This window comes from Globicephala melas, chromosome 1, assembly GCF_963455315.2.
Source record: "Globicephala melas chromosome 1, mGloMel1.2, whole genome shotgun sequence".
Taxonomy (NCBI): Eukaryota; Metazoa; Chordata; class Mammalia; order Artiodactyla; family Delphinidae; genus Globicephala; species Globicephala melas.
In genome coordinates, this window is record NC_083314.1 from 109,869,587 (window position 1) to 109,886,719 (window position 17,133).

Below are 17,133 nucleotides of genomic sequence, written 5' to 3' on the forward strand. Positions count from 1 at the left end.
TTTCTTGCATTCTTTTTTTCTAAATATTTTTTTTCGGCACATGGGCATCTCACTGCTGTGGCCTCTCCCGTTGCGGAGCACAGACTCCGGATGCGCAGGCTCAGCGGCCGTGGCTCATGGGCCCTGCCGCTCCGCGGCATGTGGAATCTTCCCGGACCGGGGCACGAACCCGTGTCCCCTGCATCGGCAAGCAGCCTCTCAACCACTGCGCCACCAGGGAAGCCCTCTTGCATTCTTTATCTTTTTTATACTTGACTCATACCCTGTGATTCACAGATATTGACAGCCTTGATTTCCCCAGCTTCAGCTCACCATTTGGGTTTTTTCTACACTTGTCCTATCCCATCTAAATGCATCAGGTCAAACAGGTAGGGCCCTCAAATTACATACAACTGAAACTTGAGTATGTTTGAGTCTTAGGATAATGGGTAATATTTTTTTCTTCTTTCCAGACTTTCCTGTTCCAGTACCATTGCAGTAAACATTTTTTTTTAAGTCGAAATGTATTTGACATACAATATTATGTTAGTTTCAAGTGTATTACATAATGTTTTGACGTTGTATACATTATGAAATGATCACAACAATAAGTCTAGTAACCATCTGTCCCCATACAAAGTTATTACAATATTATTGACCATATTCCTTATGCTGTACATTACATCCTTATGTTTTATATTTTACATAACTGGAGGTTTGTTCCTCTTAATCCCCGTTCACCTATTTCACGCCCCCTCCCTTCTGGCAACCACTCATTTGTTCTCTGTATCTGTGAATCTGTTTTCATTTGTTTTTTCTGTTTGTTTTGTTTTTTGGAGTCCACATATAAGTGAGATCATACAGTATTTGTCTTTCTCTGTCTGACTTACTTCGTTTAGCATAAGGCCCTCTAGATCCATCCATGTTGTTAAAAATGGTAAGATTTTATTTATTTTTTTATGGCTGAGTATATTCTGTGTGTGTATGTGTATGTGTGTGTGTGTATATATATATACACACACACCATGTTTAATATATACATATATATATATATACACACACACACACACACACACACACACCCCACATCTTCTTTATCCATTTGTCTATCCATGGGCACTTATCTTGGCTGTTTGTAAATAATGAGGCAGTGAACATTGGAGTGTATATATCTTTTCAAATTAGCGTCTTTGTTTTCTTCGGGTAAATACTCAGAGGTGAAATTACTGGATCATATGGTGGTTCTATTTTTAATTTTCTTAAAGAACCTCCATACTATTTTCCATAGTGGCTGCACCAATTTACAATCCCACCAATAGTGCACGAAGGTTCCTGATGATAGCTATTCTGACAGGTACAGTAAACATTTTAAAGACAATAACAATAAGCTTTTTCTTATCTCTGCCAAGAGTGGAACTTAATGGTGATTCTGTAGAACTGCATTTTTTCAGCTTCACATTAACAACAAAAGATGCTGCTTATTAGTACCCTAGCAGTTTTGCATTTATAACATAGCAGGTCAGTATATGTATGCCAGGTATTAATCTCCCTGGGAACAGAAGCCACCTCATGGAGTTAGCTGCCCAGAAATTATACAGGCCCTATAGATGTTCCATTGTACACTTGGGGCTCATGTTTAATTCCCCATAGGATTTTAGGTTTATTTTCTTTTCCTAATACCGGATCTACTCTGGACAATAGTTCTTAGACAGTGAGCATTTGCACCTACTGCTGAATCTTGATGTCTTTGGGCATTGTAGCATGTCTTATACATTTCACTGCTATCTTCGTTTCCTTGGGCTGCCTTAACAAAGTAGCACAAACTGAGTGGTTTCAACAACAAAAATGTATTACCACACAGTTTAGGAGGCTGGAAGTCCAGGATCAAGGTGTTGGCAGGATTGGTTCCTTCTGATGGCTGTGAGGAGGAATCTGTCCCATGTTTGTCTCCCAGCTTCTGGTGATTAGCTGACAAACTTTGGTGTTTCTTGACTTCTAAAAGCATCACCCTGATTTCGGCATTCATCTTCATATGGCACTCTCCCTGTATGCCAGTCTATCTCCAAATTTCCCCTTTTTATATGAACACCATTCACATTGGATTAGGGCCCACCCTAATGACCTCAACTTAACTAATTACATCTGCAATGAACCTATTACCAAATAACATCACATTCTGAAGTACTGGATGTTAAAACTTCAATGTAAGAATGGGCAGCGGGGGGAGCACAATTCAACCCATAATAACTACGTATCTCATTATAACTCCAGACTTCATTTCTGCCATGTTGGTGTCAGGCTTAGCCATGAAATTGCTTTGGCCAATAAAATGTGAGTAGAAGTGATGTGTCTGCATCTAAGCAGAAACTTGTTAAGAATTTTTTCCTTCTGCCATGAAACTAGCCATATTCCAGATAGAGGCTATTTCATCAGCCTGTGTCTCAAGAGTTAGAGTGACATGGAACAGAGCAACAGCTAACTTTCAGTGAATATGTAGCACAAGAAGGAAATAACCCCTTATGATTTTAAGCAACCAAGACTTTGGGGTCATGTGTTACTGAAGCATTAACTTAAGGTAGCTGACACCATAAGTTCACTCCTAATGTGTGGGTTTTTTTCATTCATTCATCAGATATTTATTAAAAGCTTGCTATGTGCTAGGCATAGCACTGTGTGTTGGACACTCTGATGGTTAATTTTATCTGTCAACTTGCCTAGGCCACACTACCCAGATATTTGGTCAAACACCAGTCTAGATTGTTCTGTGAAGATATTTTTCAGGTAAGATAACGTTTCAATCAGTAGACTTTAAGTAAAGCAAATTACCCTCCATAATGTAATTTGGCCTTGATTCAGTCAGCTAAAGGCTGTAAGAGAAAAAAAAGACTGAGGTTCCCCCAGGAAGAGGGAATTCTGCCTCCACACTGCCTTCAGACTCAAGCTGCAACATGAGCTCTTCCTTGGGTCTCCAGCCTGCTGGAGCTCTGCAGATTTTGAACTTGCTAGCTCCCACAAATCTCATGAGCCAATTCCTAGAAATAAATCGCTATATATATATACACACACATCCTATTGGTTCAGTTTCTCTGGAGAAATCCGATTAATACACAGTCAGTGAACAGTGAACAACCTAGAAATAGTCCTCATAGAGCTTATAGTCTAAGGAAGAATACAGACAAATAAACAGAAAAAAAGACAATGTTATGTAGTAAATGCTGGGAATGCTTCATGTCATAGGAACACATAGCAGGAGCATCTAACCATGACTTGAGGAATCAGAGAAGGCTCTCTGGAGGAAATGAAGTCTAACTTGAGAACTGAAGGTGGCAGGTGGAATAGGAGTTAGCCAAGTGAAGGGACGAGGTTGTGGAGAGCAGGGCTTAGATCGAATGCAGAACATGCATTCTTAACAGGGGCATTATTGCCCCCAAGAGGGAGAAACTGGTGCTTGGCAGGTGAAATAAATCTTGGTTATTACAATGTTTTGTGATCATCCAAAGCTCAATTCTATCCGACAAAATCTTATTCCTTAATATTTAATGAGGGAGCGGGGGAGACATGATTAGAAAAAATGTCTAAAAAGTCTCCATGGTTGGGGGAGGGGGGTGCACGGTGGTGACAAAAAGAAAAGGCTGAGAAACATTGGTGTAGAAAGACCTTTTGGGTAAGGGAAGGATCACATACGGAGCTTGTGAGAGAAGACTATAGCATATTTAACAGGTCAGAATGGTTGAGGTATACAGTGGGAAGGAACAGAGGCACAGAGAGTCGTGGGAGAAGAGGCTCATCTAGATACAAATGTTAAAGAAAATTAAATCTGAAAAATGCATTTTGACTGCAATTATCCAAATATTTTAGGTGAAATTGGACTTTGTCTAAATTATCTACTGTAGACTATGCTCACTTTTATATATGAATTTCTACTTTGTGTTTGTAGTCATAGATTAAATGAATCATTAACTTTAAACATGTTTTAGAGATGACAAAGAACAACTGTTAGAATACCTTTTCTATCTTTCTCAGAGTTTTAGTTTTATAATTGTAGTCTCTATAACAGCATCATGTTCAGGTGGGCATTTAATCATTAGGCTGTTCTGGAAGACACATTAACCTCTGGAGAATTTGCGTGTGATTTACTTCACTGGAGTTTCAAAGATTAAAAATATGAGAGTAAAAAGATATTTTTCTTGGTTCCATTATTGGGAATAGATGAGAACAATGGTCTGTTTAATAACCATTATCATTATCTCCCTCCCAGATGGAATTAAAATTACTTTAATATTCTATTAGGAAAATCTTTGCAAAAATGCTGCCAATCTTTTTTTTTTTTTTAATTTCCAGCAGCTTGGCAACAATGAACTCAAAACTAATTCAGTGCTTTTGAGAGATAATATAAACTTAATTTTAGACTCTAAAGGACTAAAAAATTGCATGCTCTTCCATAATTTTAGCTTTTAATATTTTTATACCCCAGCCCTAACTTGCTTGATGTGAGTAGACCTGACCTAAATGTCTAATATGTATATATATATATTTTTTTTTTTGCGGTACGCGGGCCTCTCACTGTTGTGGCCTCTTCCGTTGCGGAGCACAGGCTCCGGACGCGCAGGCTCCGGACGCGCAGGCTCAGCGGCCATGGCTCACGGGCCTAGCCGCTCCACGGCATGTGGGATCTTCCCAGACCGGGGCACGAACCTGTGTCCCCTGCATCGTCAGGCGGACTCTCAACCACTTCGCCACCAGGGAAGCCCTCTAATATACTTTTTTAAGAGACAGCATTCTAGTAATCAAAGGTCTTGTTAAGTAAAAGACAGTATGCGGAAACAGTACTGAATATGTGTTCTGAAGTCACACTACCTGGGTTCACATCCTGAGTTGAATCTGTTTGGGTTTAAATGCTACTAGGTTTCGTGAATTGGGCAGATGTAAAGTTACATGATCTTATCCTCTGTGTACCTCACTTTCCTCATGTGTAAATTATGGCTCATAATAGAACCACTACATAGAGTTGTTGTAAATATTAAATGAGTTAATTATTTAAGACACTTAGAGCAGTGCCTCGTACATACTTAGTACCCAATAATGTTACCTACTATTATTATTATTTAGAACTCCTTATTAAGTAGTTTTAAAACCATTTGTTTTGGTGCTTCCTGTATGCCATACAAGGAACTTAATTGTGAAACTGTTAGTACACCTGGCCTAAAATGATCTTCACAGCATGACTCAAGTATTTATTTATTTATTTATATGTTTTGTTGCACCGGGTCTTGGTTGTGGCTCACAGCCTCCTTAGTTGCAGCTCGCTGGCTCCTTAGTTGTGGCATGTGAACTCTTAGCTGCGGTATGCGGGATTTTTAGTTGCAGCATGCATGTGGGATCTACTTCCCTGACCAGGGATCAAACCTGGGCCCCCTGCATTGGGAGTGCGGAGTCTTATCCACTGCACCACCAGGGAAGTCCCCTCAAGATATTTCTTTAAACTGACTTTTTTTAGTATCATTATTGTTCTCTTCAGTATAGTTCAGGCCTTTAAATTGATTTATTTTTTAGGCTAGGGTGATATTTTTGTTCTTAGGTGAGAAGATAAACATCTAAGGTTCATAAGGAAAAACACTCCTTAGAGCAGTAGGTGGGAGATGAATTCCTCTTCGGAACTTTGTATTGGCGTCTAGAATTTATCTCTACAGTACTGCTTTTTCCATGGTGCCAATAGGGAAAAGCAAGAGTTACCCATGATTTTCTGGCATTTTTGTTTTGATTAAAGAAATTTTAAAACCTTTCAATATTTATATCTTTCAGAAAATGTCTTTGAAATTCAAAAATGCAAAACGAATTGAAGGCCTTGATAGCAATGTGTGGTGAGTACATTAGAATAAACAATAATCATTGGGTGAAGTTTTTTTCCTCCACATGTTTATATCCTTATTTGGGAATTTTTAGCTTTATCTATAGTCTATAAATAAAACCACTTATTTTAATTCATCCATTCAGTGGAAATGGAAGGAAATAATGATTCATACACTGATTTATTCACTTAGCAAATGTGCCAGGTCCTGAGCTAGGCACTGGAAATGGACAGAGAAAATGACAGATTGGGTGGATGCCCTTGTGGAACTTACCTTCTAATCCATCAACTTTTCCTATTAGCCCTCCTTTCTAATGGTTGATAAGAGAACCTAGCAGCAGATGGTTGAGAAAAATATTTATATGATTAAAATATGGGCATCGTGGAACTGAGATTTGTAAGAAACATTAAGTTCATCAGTTCAGCCATAATTTTTCCGGGTAAAGTCATTTTGTAGACGGTAAAATTTTTGTCGTGAACTCATTAATTTTGTTTGATCTGTAAGACTAAACTAAGTCTTATTTTTCAGTTTCTAAAGACTATGAGGTATAAACAGCTAACTTTGTAATTTTAGTACTTACTAATATTAGTGTTTTTTACCTTAGGATTGAATTTACCAAGTTGGCTGCAGACCCCTCTGTTGTGAATCTTGGCCAAGGCCTTCCAGATATATCCCCTCCTGTATATGTAAAGGAAGAATTATCAAGGATTGCAGCAATTGATAGTCTGAATCAGTACACACGGGGCTTTGTAAGTATATGAGGACTATGTGGGGTGTGAGCTTGTATTTTATATCGTATTGTGCGTGAATGTACTTCTACCACTTCTCCGTAATTGGCTTTCTGGAACCAACTGTCCCAACTTGATAACCAGAGGAACACTCACCCTTACCCTTATCTCCTAGGATGAGCTGTCCACTACTTCCAGCTTCTCCACAGTCCTGTCTTGGCTCTTCGTTTACCGTTGTTCCAGGATGAGGTCCTACGACAAGCAGGGAAGGAGAATATTCACTTTAGACATATTTTCTCTCCCTTTCAAACTTACGCAGCCTCAGCACTGGCTTCTTACTTAATATTCTCTATTTCCAACTAGTTACTTTCTTTCTTTCTACCTCAGCACAACCTCCATCTTTCTGTGGTGGAATGCCTAGGATATCCAGAGATTTCATAGATTCTACTAAAAAACAATTACCACAAGTCTTCATGACCATTCATGCAGGAACCCTCTGAAAATAGGAAAAAAGATATTTTAATTTATTGCCATTTAAAAATACAAATTGGAAAATTATAAAACCCAGATGTTAAAAATTCTTACATTTTAGAGCCAAACTATCTCAAAGAAGTAGGTCCCATAATTAAATTTAAGGTTTTATTCTTCCTTTTACTCAACAGGGTCATCCATCACTTGTGAAAGCTCTGTCCTGCCTATATGAAAAGTTTTATCAAAATCAAATAAATCCAAATAAAGAAATCCTTGTGACAGTAGGAGCATACGGATCTCTTTTTAATGCCATTCAAGGATTAATTGATGAGGGAGATGAAGTAAGTACATTAACATTATCATGTTGCCTATATTAATCACTATCATCTGTCCTGCTTTTATTTTTACTTATTTTATACTCTTTTTTATTTGAATCATTTTTGAAGTATAATTTATGTGCAGTCAAGTTCACAAATGTTAAGTACAGCTTAGTAAATGTTTACATGTATATGTGTATGTATGTCTCCATGTAACCACAAACCAGATGAAGATATAGTACATTTCCAGCAACCCAGAAGGTTCCCTTTTGCCCCTCCGTAGTCTATATTCTTCCAGAGGTAACCGCTCTTCTGTGTTCTGTCACCATAGGTTCATTTTGCCAGCTCTTTAACTTGATATAATAGAATCATACAGTATGTACTCTTGAGTCTGGCTTCTCTCATTGATCATTTTGTCTGTGAGATTCATCCATTTTGTTGCATGTCATTTATTCTTATATTTACAGCCTATTTAGATAAGAGAAGGTAAAAGGGGCTAGCAGTGATGTGGGAAAATGAATCTTAGTTTTCACTGCTAAAATAACCTTTAATCTGAACTCAATCAACAAGTATTTGGTCCCTGTCTTTTTGTACCCTGTATTGTTAGCAGCACTGTGTGAGGGATGTATAACAAGAAGGCTGAGTGATTTCTTTATTTAGTGACGTGATATAAAACCCACTTTGGCACTGACCTCAGTCAGCTCTGCCCCTAATTCCCCATTATCATTCCAATACCCCTGCTTCAGTATTTCCTCACCTGTTTCATTTATTCAGAATTTATTGAGGATACGCTAGACATTGTGGGAGAGATTTTTAAAAGACGGTTTCTGCGTGGAAGGGGTTCCCTGTTTAGTAGAGGAGATAGACTTGTAAACAGATGAGGAGGAATGCAATGCTATAGGCGGTCGTGGGGAATGTATAAGTTACCATGGTGACAAGAGGAAGAAGTGATCAACTCTGCTAATATAGGTCTGGAAAGCTCTAGAGAGGTGTTGGTTAAGCTGGGTGTGAAGAATGAATATGTGCCGTGATCTGTATTGTTAATTCCTTTCTTTGAATTCTCCCCGCACTTTATCTGTACCTTCTTTATGAAAGATACCTGTTACTTTGTGTTACATTATCCTTTTACATCTCAATTCACTCTACTACAGCCAAACAGTAAGCTACTTAAGGAGACATGGTAAGGAAGTACAGTCATACTTTCATATACGTAATCTCCTTTATTCCTATAAAGTAGTTGAAAGTTTTATCTGAGACTTTGGTGTTGTTACTCCTTTGTTGCTTCTTCCTACTTTATTGGTGTGTCCTAGGGCTCAGCCCTTGGCCTTCTTTCCTCTATTCTTTCTTCCCTGATCATCTTATCTAATATTTTGAAACCACACACACCACTTTCCATCATACTGACCTATTATTTTCCTTATAGTATTTATTACTATGTGAAATTAGCTGATTTACTTCCTTGTTTTCTTATTTATTATAAATGTCTTGCAGGAGAATGTAAGTTCCAGGAAAACTAGTTTATCGCTATAGAGCTAGCACCTGAAATAGTGAGTGCTCAGTAAATATTCTTCAAAAAGAGAGGGGAATTATTTCCATTGTAAAAATAAGGAAATTTCAGGGAAGCATGTTTAAGTATATTCTTCAGCTCCACCTCGCTGCCTTCCCAATTTACTTTCCTTCACTGAGCTCTCACTTCGTACCAGGCACTGTTTCTCACCAGGGCTACAAAGATGGGTCATCTTAGTCCCCAAGAATTTCATAGTCTAATTAAGAACTTGAGGAAAAGATTCATTCCTGGCTCATTTCTTTGTCCTCCACAGTACCCAACACATAGCACATTGTATAGGAACTACTCAGTGTGAGTTGGATGACTAGTACAAACAAAGGGGCTTTAGAATATAAGGGCCTCCTATGACTCCAATGAGAAAGGCCTTGAAAAAGAAGTACAAGCAGTAAAAAGTGCAAATTTAGGGTGATAATTAGGTACCATGAATTTAACCAACACAAACTTAAATGCGGCAGTTTAGTGTAGACTTGTAAAATTAAAATTGTTGCCAGATTTTTCACAAGCAGTTTGACTATATGTATAAAGTACCATAAAACATGTTTATACCCTTTAGTCTAGCAGTAGCAATCATGTGAATTTATTCAGCAAATGATTTTAAAAAGATACTGTGCATAGTCACAAGTGAACATTGCACTGTTATTTATACAAGAAAACTATAACAAAATTGTTCTAGAATTCAATAGACTCTCAAATAGCCTTTAAAATAATAAGTGCTAAAACTAAATAATATTAAAATTTTTGTGAAATACTTCTAAGTTTAAAAAAGATAGAAAAATCAAATGTGTACAATGGATATAAATTATGTGTTCAAACCCTCCTTATAGAAAAGCAAAAAGTTAGGGATGCTAGGTCCAGGCTGGCATACTGCAGAAGGAATACCAACTGGACAGGTTAGTCTGGCCCACTGACCTGAAAGCCAGGCCATGAGTGATTGAGAGAGAGCCTGTAGGAGAAAAGGAACAGGAAGTATATCTCAAGGGGCTAGGAAAAAAGGATCCAGATATAAGTCATCTGGAGGGAAATTGTGGTTATCAGACATTAGCAGTAGCATCCTGTCTACCTGCATACGCTTTTTGTTTAGGGATGCTTTTGAGAAACGACAAACGTCTTTATTCTCAGGATAATACTTATAAATTAGTACTCCACAGCGGAGAGCATCAGTTGCAGTGCTCTCTTTCCTTATGGTCTTGCTGTGCCACTGATCATTTATTTTCTAATTTGAAATTTAAACTCAATGTTTTTGGCTGGAACATCCCTTTGAGAATGTGATGAGAGCTATGACCCCTTTCCCCAGAAAAATATACCTATGCATGTAAAAAATTTTACATACAATTCCAAGGGTCCCACTGCAAGCCTGTCCACAGATCTCCCTAAGAGATCAAGGGCTCCAATTAAGGATCCCGACAAGTTTATCCCCAAGGTCTTTTTCACTCAGATATGAGAAGACAAAGCCTGCTTTCTACACTGCTGCATCTCAGCATGTAGTATAGTGCCTTGCACATAGTATGTACACAATATTTGTTAAATGGATTAATGATTAATATGTTGTGTTATTTGGTTTTATTCCAGGTCATAGTGATAGTGCCTTTCTATGACTGCTATGAGCCCATGGTGAGAATGGCTGGAGCAATACCTGTTTTTATTCCCCTGAGATCTGTAAGTTTGCCCCTATGATTCACATGTTTTAAGAAGTTTTGTAAATACCATGACTTTGTTGCCAGTAAAGTTCCTACTTTGATTACATTTTGGGATTTACTATATATCTCTACTATGACTGAAGGTAACAACTTTAAAGGGGGATCTTTTATTACTTTATCTTGTGTTTGCACGTCTGTCTGTTGTATCAGCGTCTACATTGTGTGTAATACTATTTTTTGTGGTTATGTGTCTCCCCTACTGACTGAGCACCACCAGGTCAGAAACCATTTCTGAGTCACTTTTATAGCTCTGGTCCCCAGTGACTAACAGTGTAGGGTATATGCTGGGTGCTCAATAAACGCTTATTGAATTCTGAATGAAGTAATTTTTTTTAATTCTGCTTTTATCTTTAGGAATACAGTATAGATCCATTGTCTTTTTAAAATTTTCATCAAAGTAAGTGATACAAGGTGAATTACAGAATCTTCTATTAGTCTTATAGTATCAGATGTGTTAACCATAGTTAGAGCTGGCTCCTTTGAAGGAATATAGGCACTTTCACAGCCGTTAATGTTGACAGAGTTCATGTTTCCAATTAACAGGTATGAGCATGGAACTCACATCGTGTTGGGCTCTTAAGGCAGAGTAAAGCTTAGTTATTTCTATTTCTTTTCTTTGTTTGTCATCTATTCAGTTACCTTTGCCATGCCTTTCTCTGCTTTTTTTCCTTGTTAGGTTACATTTTTGTAGGACAGCAAACATAAATTAACTGAATTAAATCACATCTTCATTCTTCATGCTTAGAAACTTGTTGATGGGAAAAAATGGTCTAGTTCTGACTGGACATTAGATCCTCAAGAACTGGCAAGCAAATTTAATTCCAAAACCAAAGCTATAATACTAAATACTCCGCATAACCCCCTTGGCAAGGTGAGTCTTTGATATCTTTATACTGTCTTCTGGTCCATCATTTTCTCACATGTTGAATAATTGGCTCTGCTCCTTTGTTTCCTTTCATATGTGTAGGTGTATACCAAAGAGGAACTCCAAGTAATTGCTGACCTTTGCATCAAATATGACACACTCTGCATCAGTGATGAGGTTTATGAATGGCTTGTGTATACTGGAAACAAGCATTTTAAAATAGGTACCAATTATTACATAGAATCACAAATCTAAATGTGTTTGGGCACGTGTGGAACATCTGATTGGAAAGGATCCCAGAAGAGCTTTAAAATAGTCTTTGTAATGGGTAAATGTCTGTGAGTGCTTAAAAATGGGCCTTGAATGAATGATGCTTGAGTGAATTTAGGAGCAGATTGAAGGACAAGCAGTACAAACTTAGGAGACGAGATTTTGGATCACACTATAAAACTATGAAACCAGAGAAGTAGTACTTTTGCCTTTATTTTTAGTTTTTTTCAAGAATCTAGCTATTACTTGGCATATAAGACATAGGGAACTTAATTGTTCCTGAACTGGTCTGTCCCTGCTGAGCAGGTTGCCAAAATGCCAGGTCAACAGGAAAAAATTGTCATGACAGTAAGGTATTGCTGCGTGGCCCTTGCCTGGAATTTCACCATTACTACTGGGCCATCTCACAAAAGCCACAGTGTCTTCTGAGGTAATCCAAACTTATATCAACTATAGGGTTATAAACTGGGCTGCAACCTTTGGGTCTTTGCACTTGCCCTACCTATACCTGGAAACACTTTTTGCCAGATATCCACATGGCTCAGTCTGTCACCTCTCTGGGGTCTTTGTTCAGATGTCAAATTTTTTTTTTTTTTTTTTTTTGCGGTACGCGGGCCTCTCACTGTTGTAGCCTCTCCTGTTGCGGAGTACAGGCTCCAACACGCAGGCTCAGCGGCCATGGCTCACGGGCCCAGCCGCTCTGCGGCACGTGGGATCTTCCTGGACCGGGGCACGAACCTGTGTCCCCTGCATCGGCAGGTGGACTCTCAACCACTGCACCACCAGGGAAGCCCCAGATGTCAAATTTGATGACCACAACATTTAAGATAGTTACACCTCTCCTTCCAGCATTTTCTTTGTCCTTTTTCCATTCTGTTTTTGTTTTTTCCTCTATAACAAATATCAGCATCTATATATTTTACTTCGAACCTGCAAGAAGGTAGGAATTTTTAAATGTTTTGGTCTCTTCTGACTCCTTAGTTCCCGGAAAGTGTCTTGTGCATGGTAGACAGTCAGAAAGTAATTGTTGAATAAAATGAATAGGAAGTATGAAAAGGGTGAGGGAAGGATAACTAAAATCACTGGCAGGAACCAGTAAATTTTAAAATTAGTGCACTTATATATAAATAGTTTTTGCACATATCATAATTATCCGCGGCAAATTACAAATTGTTGTAGAGACACAGAGGAGAAAGCATCTGCTTCAGGTGATCAACAAAGGAGTGGGCAAAAGACGGGACTAGTTAGGCAGAGAAATAGAAAGCAAATTCCTATCAGATAAAGTTTTATGCACTGAGGCAAGGAGGCATGAAAGATCAAGATATACTTAAGTGGTAGAAGGGTGTGTTGCAGTAACTGGCACAGATGAGAGTGGAAAAGTAGGGTGATTCTGAAGGACTTTATATATGAGGATAAAGAGTTTAAACTTCATTGAGGGGGTCAGTGGTTCTGAAACTTACTTTAGTGATAGAGCATCTTAAAGTCATGATGTTCACATCATGAAATAGTGACAATACATACTTATTTCATCATGAAACTAGAGGCAATTTTCTTAACAGAAATTCAGTAATTAGAAGTCAGTGTAAAAACTACAAGTCTGTGTGTATTTACCTGTAACAAAGTGCTATTGAAACAAATACATCTGAGTTTTTCTGATTTTTGCCATTAATGTTCATTTTCTAATGCTCATTTGTTTCACTGTTGGTAGCATTCACTATCAGATAAGTGGTAGCACTTACCTTAAGTGCTTAAAATTTTGTGGCTTAAGAAAATTTTGTGGAAAACTTAATATTGATTTTTTTAAGTTCTATTTAAAAAGTCAATAATTAATTTGATCATCAGGGTACCAGTGAGCATACTTTGAGAACTACTGCAACAGGTAGTGACGAGGCAGGGTAATTAGTTCCATATTGGATTTGTTTTATAAAGGTAAGAACCAGCTACAGGTGAGGATCTTAAGTCAGATGCCCTGGCGGTGGAGATGATACATGAGGGCTGCTTAGAAGTAAAAACTATAGGGCACAGAATATAGCCTTTGAAGGTGGGAAAGCAAGCAAGTGTGATTCTGAGATCTCTAGCCTGGACCACTAGGCAGTGATGAGGCCCTTACCCAGGGACGGAGATGTGGGAGGAGGAACAGATCTATGGGGAAGAGCTGAGCAAAGGAAATTCCTGCTTCTCATACTCTAGTCTTGCTAAGTTTCAGTGTCTTTGAGACATAGAGGAGGAGATGTCTAGAAACAAGTAGAATTATAGGCCTGATCGTCAGGATCAAATTGTGAAGGGATTTATTTTTGGCAGTCATCAAAATGTTGTTGATAGTGGAACCCATGGAAGAGAATGAATCTTCTAAGGAAGAATGTATAAACAGAGAAGAGGGTCAGAGATTTGCAAGATATGGTGCCTTAGCGCAGCAGACTTTTGTTATTTGTCAAAATTGCATCACAGCTCACCTTCTCACATCTTGTTGATGATCTCTGTCTCAGGTCACTAACTTCTTCCAGTTGAAAATCAGACCAACATGGACAATTAATGTTTGGGTAATTTTTTTAGATTAAGCAGAGAGAGGAAGAGGTATCTATCTAATGAATAAATACAATTTTATACTTAACATTTTACATGTTTTACAAATGTTCATGCCTATGCAATGACTCAAAGCTTTAAAAAATTTAGTTAACTCAGTTTAGCAATATTCTTTCCAAAATATTACTGTAAATGATCTTGAAATTTATTGTTTAAACCTTATATTATAAGCCCTTCATGGTAAAAGTGTAAATGATGATGTTATTTCCTAAAGATATATATTTTCAACTCAGATTTTTTAGTTGTTTTAACAACTCATAAAGTTAAAACAAGAAAAAAATGAATTCACTATTTCATTATTTAGAGAGTACAAATGTGTGAAAACTTATTCTATTAAATACAGTGGCCTTTGTTACATGAAAGATGCTAAATGGCTCTTCCATCAATTTACAGAGTGCAATAGTAGCTCTTTAATATAATACAGTAAGGCTTGCTGGCCATACATCATGAAATTAGCATCATCTTCATGTTGTCACAGAGGCAGTTTTCCTGGTGTAGTTTTCACTCTTCATCATATCTCTCATCTTTATCTGACTTCTAATGAAGCCTAAGTCACCTGTGAATAACTGTTATAGCTGCTGTGGCTGATTTAAGGATCATAAATGAGAAGTACAAAGACCAGCTGCCTTTCAGGTATAACTGCAAGCTAAACTTACCAATACTGGAACTGGATACGTTTTCTTAAAATCATCAGACCTGCAAAGATTTTTTTTATTTCTTTAGGTTACTATATTCACATGCAGTGCTGTGGTCATCTGCTCTGCTTATGTGTTTACATTAACTTCTGTAGCTCCCCAGATCTCTGAGATGGAGAGGACATGGACATTCAGATGTTTTAAATTACTTAGGGCCCTTTTTATTGAAATAGTAGAACTTGTTCTTACTGAATCAGATTCTTGACTCAAATGATTTCTGCAGGTTTCAGTAAAATGACATTACAGTCGACAAATGAAACCTCTCTTCTGGAAGAGATTATACTAATACACTGATATTTATATACTAATCTATTGATATTTGGAAAATTAGTATAAAATTCCTTGTAAATTATTTAGCTGATCAGCTTACTCCTTGAAAAAAGACATCCTCTTTTATATGGTCAAAATAGCCATCAAGAAATTACTTAGCTCTCCTTTTAAATTTATGCTATAGTCAGATTTGATATTTTGTGAATGAAACCTACATTTGATGTGTGCATAGTTTTTATTTCCTTCATGTATAACTTATTGTTAAAACATATTAGTATTATATTAGTTTGGGTAATTTTTATTTTCAAAGAATTTATTTCTAAATATTGTTTTTACTAATAGGCCTTCCTGATTTTGGATATATATTATTATTTTAAAAGAAGTGATAATCTGCATTATACATAGTTTGGATTTTTCTGTGATCAAGTAGGAAAGTGCGACATCTGTCGTGTCCTTTGGAATATTTTAGAAGACTAAATAGAAGACTAGAAATGTCTCAAAACTTGAAAGGATATGGTTATTTACATCAAATGTTAGAATATTCCTTCTTCGAATGGACCCTCTAAATATTTTCTTCATTTGTCTTTTTGGGTTTTCTTATACTTCACAGAGAATACAGTGGTAACTTCTCTGATTTATATTGTTTTCCTGCCTTTACAAATGTTGACAGGTATTTCGTGATAGGCTAAAATTGCATATGTATCCATTTTGGAACTTTCTTTAGCTATCTTACATTTTAGTAGGCACTTAACTTGCTTATGAGAAGATTACTTCAAGAAGACAGTAACTTAGCCTCCCAGAAATGGGTATTTATTTTCCCTTTGTGCATACCAACACTCTTAGAACAATGTAAGAGCATCTATTGTACCTCTAAAAAAAAAAGGTGAAAAACTTGTGGAATTGCACGTGAAGAATTTCACAACTAAATTACTTGAGGAATCCAAAAAACAGTTTTGTAGGTAGCATTCTCAGATTAACAGAGGAATAATTTACTGATGTCCAACGGAATTCACCAACTCTTGTATTTTATACCTCCATGACTTTGATACCTGCATCCCCTTTGTCCAAAACACCTTTTTTTCCCCTTCTCTACCCAGCAGAGCCCTATGTGGTCATCCAAGTCTCACCTCAAGCATTACTGACTGCAGAGAACTACCCCTAACACCATCTCCTATCCTTGCAGAATATTCCATGCCTGTTGCTATTATAGCACTTATCACACTGTAATACAATTGTTCTTCTTGTCTCCAACCCCCACTAGACATTAAGCTCCTTGAAGATAGGAACTGCATCTTTCTTGTCATTGTTTCCTCTAGACCTAGCTTAGTACCTGGCACCTGATCATTGCTAATAAATGTTTGATGAGTGTGTGAATAAGTGAATGAATGATTTTACTAAAGGTATCAATCAACTTGAAAATTTTTATATAGTCATTTGCCATTTTCATGGAATCTGTATTTGTGAATTCATCTACTCACTAAAATACATTTGTAACCCCCAAATCACTAGAGTGCTTCATCTGCAGACATGTCCAGAGGGGTGAAAAATTTGAGTTGCCTGACATGGATGTTTCCAGTTAAGGTCAACAAGGCAACACTCTGCCTTCTTATTACAGCTTGTTCTATAAGCAAGTGTTCTTTTCACAGTGATTTTGCTATTTTAAATGGCCCCCAAATATAGTGCTGAAGTGCTGTCTAATGCTTCTAAGAGCAGGAAAGCTGTGTTGTGCATTACAGAGAAAATACATGTGTTAGACAAGCTCCATTCAGGCATAAGTGCTAAAATTACTGACCATGGGAATATTAGTGGTTGATACCTAATAGGTATAGGGCTTCTTTTGGG

At 37.3% G+C, this 17,133-nt stretch overlaps 1 protein-coding gene across 8 annotated transcripts in view; it reads left to right on the top strand.

The window, feature by feature from the left end:
* Positions 1–17,133, top strand: part of KYAT3 (kynurenine aminotransferase 3) — a 76,563-nt gene that overhangs the window by 24,662 nt on the left and 34,768 nt on the right. For all 8 annotated transcript variants that reach the window (XR_011377147.1, XR_011377146.1, XM_060303147.2 and 5 more), the window contains 6 exons: positions 5,782–5,840; positions 6,433–6,577; positions 7,219–7,368; positions 10,481–10,567; positions 11,354–11,479; positions 11,576–11,696. Coding sequence is in view for 6 of the 8 variants with exons in the window: in XM_060303147.2 (XP_060159130.1) it covers positions 5,782–5,840; positions 6,433–6,577; positions 7,219–7,368; positions 10,481–10,567; positions 11,354–11,479; positions 11,576–11,696 (688 nt within the window). In the remaining 2 variants the exon portion in view is untranslated. The remainder of the gene's footprint in view (positions 1–5,781; positions 5,841–6,432; positions 6,578–7,218; positions 7,369–10,480; positions 10,568–11,353; positions 11,480–11,575; positions 11,697–17,133) is intronic.